Below are 10,905 nucleotides of genomic sequence, written 5' to 3' on the forward strand. Positions count from 1 at the left end.
TTTCGACAGAATTATTTTTCCATCGAAAACCTTCACAAAATTAATTTCTTTTCCATTTATTTTATTCACCCATTTTCGACGGAATTAGTTTTTCGTCCAAAATTTTCGACGGAATTATTTTTCCGTCCAAAATTTTCGACAGAATTATTTTTTCGTCGAAAACCTTCACAAAATTAATTTCTTTTCCATTTATTTTATTCACCCATTTTCGACGGAATTAGTTTTTCGTCAAAAATCTTCGATGAAATTATTTTTCCGTCAAAAAATTTGACAAAATTAATTTCTTTTACATTTATTTTATTCACCCGTTTTAGACGGAATTTGTTTTCCGTCAAAAATCTTCGACGGAATCAATTTTCCGTCGAAAAACTTCACAAAATGAAATTCTTTTCCATTTATTTTATTCATCCGTTTTCGACGGAATTCATTTTTCGTCCAAAATCTTCGACGGAATTATTTTTCCGTCGAAAACTTTCACAAAATCAATTTCTTTTCCATTTATTTTATTCAACCGTTTTCGACGGAATTCATTTTCCGTCGAAAACCTTCACAAAATCAATTTCTTTTCCATTTATTTTATTCAACCGTTTACGACGAAATTCATTTTCCGTCAAAAATCTTCGATGCAATTATTTTTCCGTCGAAAACTTTCACAAAATCAATTTTTTTTCCATTTATTTTATTCAACCGTTTTGGACTGAATTAATGTTCCGTCGAAAACCGTCACAAAGTCAACTTCTTTTCCATTTATTTTATTCAACCGTTTACGACGGAATTCATTTTCCGTCAAAAATCTTCGATGGAATTATTTTTCCGTCGAAAACTTTCACAAAATCAATTTCTTTTCCATTTATTTTATATATCCATTTTCGACGGAATCCAATTTCCGTTGAAAACCTTCACAAAATTAATTTCTTTTCCATTTATTTTATTCACCCATTTTCGACGGAATTAGTTTTCCGTCAAAAAATTTCGACGAAATTATTTTTCCGTCGAAAAACTTGACAAAATTAATTTCTTTACATTTATTTTATTCACCCGTTTTCGACGTAATTTGTTTTTCGTCAAAAATCTTCGACGGAATCAGTTTTCCGTCGAAAAACTTCACAAAATAAAATTCTTTTTCATTTATTTTATTCACCCATTTTCGACGTAATTATTTTTCCGTCGAAAAACTTCACAAACTTAATTTCTTTTTCATTTATTTTATTAACCCGTTTTCGACGGAATTATTTTACCGTCAAAAATCTTCGACGGAATTATTTTTTCGTCCAAAATCTGCGACGGAATTCTTTGTCCGTCGAAAAACTACACAAAATTAATTTCTTTTGCATTTATTTTATTCATCCTTTTTCGACGGAATTCATTTTCCGTCAAAAATATTTGAGGGAATCCTTTTTCCGTCGAAAACATTTCGACGGAATCAATTTTTCGTCGATAGTTTTTGACGGAATCTATTTTCCGTAAAAAAATTCAACGATAATTGAATTCTGTCGAAAATTCCGTCAGTAATTTCCACAGAATTTTTTTCCGTCGAAAAATTCCTTCGAAAATAATAGCTTTTCTAGTAGTGATTACAGATATGTCTTTTTATGTCTATGTGACATGAGATAATTATCTCCTATAGTTGGAGAAAACAATTTTCATATAAATAAAGAGAATATTATTTTTCATGATAATTTATCTCACGTAACACACAAAAAATTCACAAATTGCATAATTTATCTCATCTATTTTTTCATCTATTGCATGAAACAAATTAAATGCTCACAAGTTGCTAACGGAGGTTATTCAAAACTTGTGCAAATGTTCTATTCCTATTGGCGTTATGAGAATATTGTTAACCACGATGCAGAAGAGTAAAGTAAATGTGATCAGAAATGAAGTGCATCAGTGCGCATGTGATTGGTTGATAGATAGATACATTTACTGAGAGATGGGAGTAAATGCGTTTTGTCCATATGTTGATCTGAGGTACATAAAAAGTGGAGTTAATGTTATTAAAGGCTCTTCTACCGTTCTAACTTATACCAGTCACCAGACAATTCTACCAAATAGCAACACGACCCTATAACCTTGTTTATTTATTTATTTAGCTCTAGAGTCTTCAAAGATGTATAAATACATACTTGTCTTACTAAGCTTAACACAAAGACAGAGACAACGTTGAACCCCTTCTCCACAGGTGTCATTTTACAACAAATCAGAGAATGGCTATGTCTGTTCACAAGGTTGAGCCAAAAGGTCGAACCGTTGGTGGCACAGAGTGCAGCTGGTGCAGAGCGGTTCGCGGCGGAACCGGCACCGCGGTTCTGGCATTGCTAACATCAAAAGCCCCTGATATTTCCCGTCTCCAAAATGCACTCCAAATATTACAAAATTCCCATCCTATCCTCAAGTCGAAGCTCCATTCTAAGGAGGGGACATTCTCCTTCGTTACCTCTCCCACTCCCTTCGTCAAGATCCAATCTCACAACATATCCACAAGTTCCAAGATCCTCGGAAGAAACGGAAACGACACCGTTTCTCCCTTTCAACAAATCCTAGAACACGAGCTGAACCAGAACACCTGGCATGATCCTAGCCGTGCATCACACACTACCAGCAGCAGTAGTGGCTCTGACATGTTCGTGGCAAGCATTTACGCGATGCCTGACGCAGCAACGTGGGTAATGGTGATGCGGCTTCATGTCGCCGCGTGTGACAGAACAACGGCGGTGTCGCTTTTGAGGGAGCTGCTCGTGCTGATGATGAACGAGGAAGAGGGGAATATTGCAAGGACAGAGATTAATAGTAGTGAAGATTGGAATAAGGGAGAGGTTGGTTTGGCCATAGAGGATCTTATCCCAGGTGGGAAGGCCAAGAAAGCCATATGGGCACGTGGAATCAACGTGCTTAGTTACTCTGTGAACTCTCTTAGGCTAACTAATTTGAAATTTCATGACACAAAAAACGCAAGGTTTTCTCAAATTGTGAGACTGCAACTCAACCACAATGACACCAAGAGGGTTTTAGCTGTAAGCCTGTTATATACTTATATAACAGTTTTTCTTCTTCTTTTTTTTTTTAATTATGTATGTGGAGGTTTAGATCTCAAACTTGAGGGTACTATGCTATTTGAAGATGCCCTAGCTAGCTCCTTGGTTAATTATTTATTTATGCTAAATTTTTTAGGGTTGCAAGCAGAGCTTGATTAAACTATGTGGAGCATTGACTGCTGCGGGATTGATGGCTATATATAGCTCCAAGAATAGTTCCAAGAAGTACGGGATTATTACTCTCACTGATTGCCGATCCAGTCTCGAACCACCTCTCTCGATTCAAAATTTTGGTAAGTGAGTCAACTAGGGCGTAAATAGATTAGGCTTTGACTAAAATTGCTTGTATAAAAAATATTATGTATGGCCTAGCTTGTTACACTGTGTAGCTCTAAATTATAAGTCTGGCCTGACTTATATTTAAAAAATAAAAGTCTTATCCTAGGCCTGTTAGCCTGTTTAAACTATTAAACATTCAACAATTAAAAGAATAACTAAAATAATATTATTTTATTATTCAAAATTATTAAAATAATTATTTTATTTATTTTATTTAAAATAAATAATATGATTGGAGGTGGCAAAACGGGTTGCCCGCCCCACCTTTGAAGGTGGGCTAGAAATCTCAGTCTGCCCCGTCCCGTTTGGGCGGGCGGGGAGGGCTTCCCGCCAAGCCCGTGAAATTTTACACTAAAAATTAAAAATAAAATAAAATAAATCAACCAAGGCGGGCCGGCGGACTTGGTCGGCAGAGGGTTTGAAAAACTCAGCTTGCCCCGTCCCATTTGGCGGGACAGGCCGGCCCAGCGAGCTGAGCCCATTTTGTCACCTCTACATATGATATAGGCTGACATGTAGGCTTATAGGCTCGACATATACAAAAAAAGTCTATGATCTGTTTTCTAAATAAATTTTCTTAAAAGCTTAGGTCTATTCTATTTTACTATTTATAATAGGCCAAATCTAACCTAATATAGACTAGGTCGTAGACCCCTATAGGCCGGCCTAACCCATTTATACCCCTAGCATCAACTTTATGTATGTTTATAATATACATGCTTTTTTATGTTTTTTTGTATGCTACATTATTACATTATTTTTGTGTACCTTTTTATTTAGAAAAAAAATAAAAAAATTATGTTGAAATGTGTGCTGTGCTTTTTATTATATTATTAAAAAAATGATCTAAGAATAATGTATAAATATCATTTGATCCCTGTACCAGGATCAAACTATCAATGCCTGTCTATCCTTGACCGAGAGAAAGGACCTGCCAGTTGGTCACAATGAAATTGACATCATGCATAATTATAAATGCTGCATTAAAAACTTTACGTGCTTTCGGAGAGAAATTGAGTTCAATTCCCAGCATATACATTTTAGGAAGGGGTAAAATGCTTTAATGTAATTAAACTTCGATTAAGGATCTCATGTATAACTGGCTATGAAGCTTATCAAAATATTAGGGGTCGATTCACCTCAAAAGGTAAATAGTGAGGAAGGTAATGATTTTGAGAGATAAGTATTACACTAAGATACATTAAATTTGGAATATTCAATAATGTTTTTTCTAACGGAGAAAATTCTAGATATAATGTAAGTTATTGGGCTTCAGCCCATACGAACCCAAATAATTGTGCTTGTATATGAATATATTATTAGATTATATTATTTATATATCCAACTCGGTAAAAAAGAAAAGAAAGCAAAGAAAGTGAAAGAATTTAAATTCAATCAAAACTAACAGTCAAGAAAAGAAAAAGGAAAAACAGAAAACGACAGAACAAAACTGATCATACAGGCATTTTATAATGCATTCAATTAATATTTCTTTGGTAATATTATTTCATAATTTCATTGACAGAAAAAAAAACTTTTGAATGTTTAGGGTTTTATCACTCTGCCATTCTCAACAACCACGAGATCAAAGGAGGAGAAAGTCTTTGGGAGCTAGCGAAGAGGATTTATGGAACTTTTGCAAACTCAAAGAACAACAACAAGCACTTTTCAGACATGGCTGACATGAACTTTCTCATGTGCAAGGCCATAGATAATCCAGCTTTGACTCAATCATCCTCGTTAAGAACGTCCATAATGTCGGTGTTCGAGGACACGGTGATCGACAACGACGGCGAGATGCAACGAGAGATCGGGTTAGAGGACTACGTTGGGTGTGCTTCGGCTCATGGTATGGGCCCATCTATCGCCATTTTCGACACCATAAGAGATGGAAGGCTAGATTGTGTGTGCGTGTATCCAGCGCCATTGCACTCCAGGGAACAGATGCAAGAGCTTGTTAACAAGATGAAGGCTATCCTCATTGAAGGTGGAAAGACATACGAGGACATTTGATTTAACGGTCACGTACGCCCCCAATGGTTTGGTTTATGACTTACGATCCATCCCATCGTCAATTATATTTTTTTTTTCCCCTCGCTTTATCTTTTACCTACTGAACCGATAAATATATCTTTTAATATATGTGTACGAAAGGAATTTCATATAAACCTTATAAATATGCTGTGACAAGTTAGTACTATGCAATTGTTTTTAACGTCCGTACGTGGTTTAGCTATCATTAATGAGTGTCAGTAATTATTGTCAAATGTTTTGAGTCGTGAACAACGTTGTCAAACTGAGTTTCTAGGTAGAAATAGTAAGGGTGGTAGAAACATAAAACGTAAAAACGATAAAGTGTTTCTACATTATACTAGTTAAGATCAAGATATAAAATTATATATATACATGTAAAAAAATATCTCATAATAAAGATGTGTGTTGAGCCACTTATCTATCTAAAAAGGAAAACTATTTTTGATAATCAAATATCAAAATTATAAACAGTGATAACTAACAACAACTAATGGATAACTAGTATGTTCCAACTGCTTCATACACTCTGCAAATTTGGATCATCGCTCATCAGGATATAATTTCACTTCTTTCAATGCACACAATGATTTAAAAACACAAAACAATTCTCATAGCATAACTTATAATAGAATTACAGTTTTATAAAACATAATTATAAAAGACATATATCCAAACAAAAAGATATGAAGATATGTGCATATAATTTGAGGAAAGCGAAAATTGGATTTTTTTTAATTTCTTTTTTTGTAAATCTTTTTTTTTTTTAAATTCGTTTTAAGTAAAAACTGTCAAAATGGTAAAAATATAAGTTTTTGCCATTTTTACGTTTTTATATGGCGTTTTAATCAGGACCATTTTTACTTACGTTTAACACGCACCACTCTAATAAAAATGTAAAAATACGCTAATTTTTGACAAAAATGGTTTTGACTACCTATATATAAATCCTATCTTTCATGATTAAATTCTCGAGGTGCTCGTCGTATTAAAAGTAATGAATTTTCTTTTCTTCGCCCTAGTTTAGTGGTTCGGATTTCCCGACGTACGTATATGCTCCTGTAGTCCTGTTTAAAAGAAAAGAAAAGAAAAACCATCCCATTGCACATAACAACTAAGAAGGATGAAGGATCTGAATCTCCTTTATTTTCCTGGCAAAAAAGGGGATTTTAAATTAAATAAAACCAGCAATTAAAATGAAACAAAATTTATACCCTTTGCTATATATACATAGACTTGTTAAATAAGCAATATTTTTGTAAATTATTATAATGAAAATGTTATATATATATATATATATATATATATATATATATATATATATATTTACCATTTTTAAAAATTTATAATGTCAATTATTATTATTAATATATTAAGATTAAAAATTTTAAAAGTTATTTCACACTATGTTATGTACAAAAAGTAGTTTAGATTTTTTTTTAAAAAGGAAAAAATGATTTATATAATGCTATTTTAAGTTGTTTTTTTCCTAAGGAATAAACGATTTCATTTTAAACATTATATCTTCTTCAAACTTATTTAAAATATAAATTTTAAAATTATAAGTTTATAAATAATATGTTTCTTGTTGAATTTCAGTATATTATCATATTATTTAATTAGAAATATGAGGCATGTTATATTTACAAAAAATTTTGTTTACAAACTACACTATGTTCTCTCGGGAGAACACTAGTGTAATTTGTAAAAAAATTTAAAAAAATTTTGTAAACGGATTCGTCCCCTAGAAATATATACATTACTATATCAGTATCTTAATTTATTATTTTTATATATTATACAAAATTAAAAATATATATTTAATTGTTACGTATTATCAATAATTCAATGGCTGGTCGGTTTCAAAACATTGTTATGGGTTCGGGATGGTTAATTCTTTTTTTGATTCGAGTGTATCAGAGTCATTTTCCCATATTGTGGTTGGAGCACAGGGACACGCGTCCTAACCGAGAACTCTATCAAGTCCAAGTATGATATAGCATTTAACGGTTCCCCCCATACAAGTCTCTTATTTTTTAAAAATTCAAATGATTGGAGAAAAGTATGGGACTATGGGCAACTCTGTTTTATTCTAGGGTCATATTCCCAACAATTGCTAAATTGCACATGACAGTTGGTGGCACCATGTCCTGGTGTCTTTTTTTTCCCTTGGTATTCCCATTGGAATGGGTTATGAATTGCGAGTTAATTGCTGCTGCTGCCTCCAAACTCATCGTTTATTTTTTAGTGAAGTAAAAACATGATTTTTACGTGAAAGATTTAAAGAATTTAGGAGAAATTCAACTTGTTAAACAGTAATATTTGGTAGAGAAGTTAAATGTAAATCTTCAAACTAACTTTGAAGTGAAACTGTACAATGCACCAGGTGCTTGTAAAATTGTCCCATATTTTAATGAGTGAACATTAGCCTTCCTCATATATATACCCATTTTAAATCCTTCTAGGCTAATGGTCACTTACTGATCCACTGGATGATCTTTACAAATGGTCATCACATCTATTTATATATAGACTCAATCTTAAGACTATGGACTTGAAACACGAATTTTAAAAATATTAAAGGCCGTTTGGTACACGGATTTTTTCCAAATTCTCGGGAAACTGAAATTTTTAAAATTTTAAATTTTCAGATATTATCGTAAACTGAAGGTAAAAATTATATTTTTGAAAATTGAGATTGCCGGACAAATAAAAATTTCTCCTGTACCAAACACCCCTAAAGAATTCTTTCTTTTCTGAGCTGGATACATATTCTGGGCAATCATCATATCAGATTTAAAAGGAGGATCTTATCCTAAAAAAAAAAGTCTAACATCAACTTATATGAGAAATCTGCAATTGAAAATAATTTGAACTTCGGTAATGTTAATTTACAAGTATTTCCCAATTCAAATATATCTTTTAGACCTTTATCACGACAGAATTTTTCTTTAGAATAGAAATGCATTCTAGATTATTATTCACATTTGTGGACTTTTTTAGATAGTCATAATACTCATTATCTAAAATATAGTTATATACAGTTTTTGAGAACAGTAGTAGATATTATAGTTATAGACCATATATATATATATATATATATATATATATATATATATAAATATTTCTCAAACAGTTTGAGATAAGTTTATTTTCGGCTATTCCAAAACTACGTCGTTTTATTTATTTATTTCCTTATATCAATTTGATTCACCTTTGAATGGTTATGATTCCATTTTTCTTTTTTCTTCTTTTATTACCATTGATCCATCTTTGTACGATTATGATTTAGTAGCTAGAGATAATATTATCTCAAGCAACTCGAGAAACGATAAGCCCATATATATATATATATATATATATATATATATATATATATATATATGGGAAAAATATTTTTTCGGCAACTTGAGATAAGTTTATCTTTGGCCACCTCGAAATATAAGTTATATACGGTTATGATTTAATAGCCGGAGATAAAGTTATCTCCGGGCTTGAGAAACGAGAAGCCCTACATATATATATATATATATATATATATATATATATATATATATATATATATATATAAATATTTCTACAGCCACTTTAGATAAGTTATCTACAGCTACGCCAAAAACTACGTAATGACGGGTGTTTCTTATCTAAAGTGACTGTAGAAATATTTTTTCATATATAGATATATATGTTCGTTTTTTCTGCAGTCACTGCAGATAACTTCAATACGACGTCGTTTTGGGTGAAAATCATGTTATTTTTATAATTTTAATTTATTTCAGGGTTATAATAGTCTTTATATTTATAATTTTGTAAGATTTCAATACCAAAACAACGTCGTTTTGAAAATAAATGCAGATAACAAAAAAACATTTTTCTTTCTCTCTTTCTCTCTCTCTATATATATATATATATATATATATAATTTCAATTTTGGTCTTTTAATATCTGCCGGGAACTCTGCCTCTTGTTAATAGATATTTTACTGGTTAATAGATGAGGATAGAATAAGAGATAGAGATTGGAGAAAATGGTCAAGAAAGAAGTTCCAAATAATTCTCTTGCGTTCATTCCTTCCTCACAATCATATTTAACAAGCAGTCTGTTACAACCGAAAGGAAATACGCCCGAAATATGCGCTAATGCAGAAACAGAAACTGAAATGCAAAACAGAATTTATACATATAGATTCCTATCCCTCTGTTATGTTAATTCCCCTCCTCCTTTAGATATAGTCGCGCAAGTGGTTGGGCCTCTTAGTGTGACGTTTGGGCCTTGTATTACCAATAGATGGTTGGGCTGATGTAACATCCTGTCTGTACGCAGAATTATTAAATGAAAGTAATAAGCATGAAATCTGCATTTGTTTAAGGGTTTTATAAGAGTTATGTTGTAGGAAAAGTGATTGTGTAATGTTATAGAGATTCGTTTTGCGTGCCGTAGTTTTTTTTTTTTTTTGCTTCAAAAAGTGTGAGCCCCACAAAATGTTGTGTGTGTAGGAAACTTTCTTGTGTCATGTTAAATGATAAATGCAAATCCCTTTTGTTTAAATAAAGTTTACGGTATCTATGTGACTTTATTAGTGTGGAGAGTGAAGAAAGGATACTCGACGATGTTTATAGCCTGTTGAGATTATGTCATATTATCTGATCATATATCATGTGATGAGAGAATCCATTATCATTTTTATTCACATAAAATTTTCTAGTTCTGCTATTGATTCCGCAAGAATGGAGAGGCTACTCACAAAAGTCAGGCTCTTATGAGAGGAGATGCACATAATAAATGAGAATTCAACCCATGCTCTTGAATCACCTTCTAATCAATTATTTGATCCAAACTTTTCATATACCGAGTTTCTCAGCTGAACCAAGTGATAATTCATATTTGCAGTTGGGAGAAATTCGCAGCTAAATTACTGATATCAGCTACATTGTTTTTCCTTTTTTTTTTCTTTTTATACAGAACACCGTAGATATCATTTGAAAATGAGCAATTCAGATAGAGTCCAACTTTGGTTTGATATATAATTTTTCAATGCAGGATTTGTGATTAAAATGTGTGAACTTGATAAAACAGATAGTGTAAAATTTTAAATATAGAACATAATGGTGTGCCTAATAATAGCTTCTTCAATAGCTATAATCTGTTATGCAACCAATGTTTTATAATCTGATTGTTATGAAGTTTAATTGATACAGTGCCCTATTCTGTTCCTGCTTTTGCCTATGATCTAGTAATTGAATGCGTTGAATATATTAAATTAATTTTGCAAGATCATGTAGGGAAGCAGATAAAGGGGGATTAAGCTATGTGGGGCACTTAACAGTTGCTGGAATTATTGCCTCATGGACCTCTAAACCCCTCCCTAGTCGTCAAGGATTGCCACTCATTTCTCGATCCATTCCTCTCCAGCAATCTTCTTGGAAAGCAGCAGTTCCAAATAACCTTGGTGACATTTTGTTTCGTTTGTATTATTATGCTGCTGCTACTTTAACAT

At 32.2% G+C, this 10,905-nt stretch overlaps 1 protein-coding gene across 1 annotated transcript; it reads left to right on the top strand.

Annotated features, from left to right (window-relative positions):
• The first annotated feature begins 2,210 nt into the window (after positions 1–2,210).
• Positions 2,211–5,390, top strand: LOC133309905 (uncharacterized). Its single transcript, XM_061510770.1, has 3 exons — positions 2,211–3,017; positions 3,175–3,331; positions 4,927–5,390. The coding sequence occupies exons 1-3, from the start codon at positions 2,211–2,213 to the stop codon at positions 5,388–5,390; spliced, it is 1,428 nt and encodes a 475-aa protein (XP_061366754.1).
• The last annotated feature ends 5,515 nt before the right edge of the window (positions 5,391–10,905 follow it).

Source organism: Gastrolobium bilobum, unplaced genomic scaffold, assembly GCF_033153095.1.
Source record: "Gastrolobium bilobum isolate Gb01-03AN ecotype WA unplaced genomic scaffold, APGP_CSIRO_Gbil_v1 utg6679, whole genome shotgun sequence".
NCBI lineage: Eukaryota > Viridiplantae > Streptophyta > Magnoliopsida > Fabales > Fabaceae > Gastrolobium > Gastrolobium bilobum.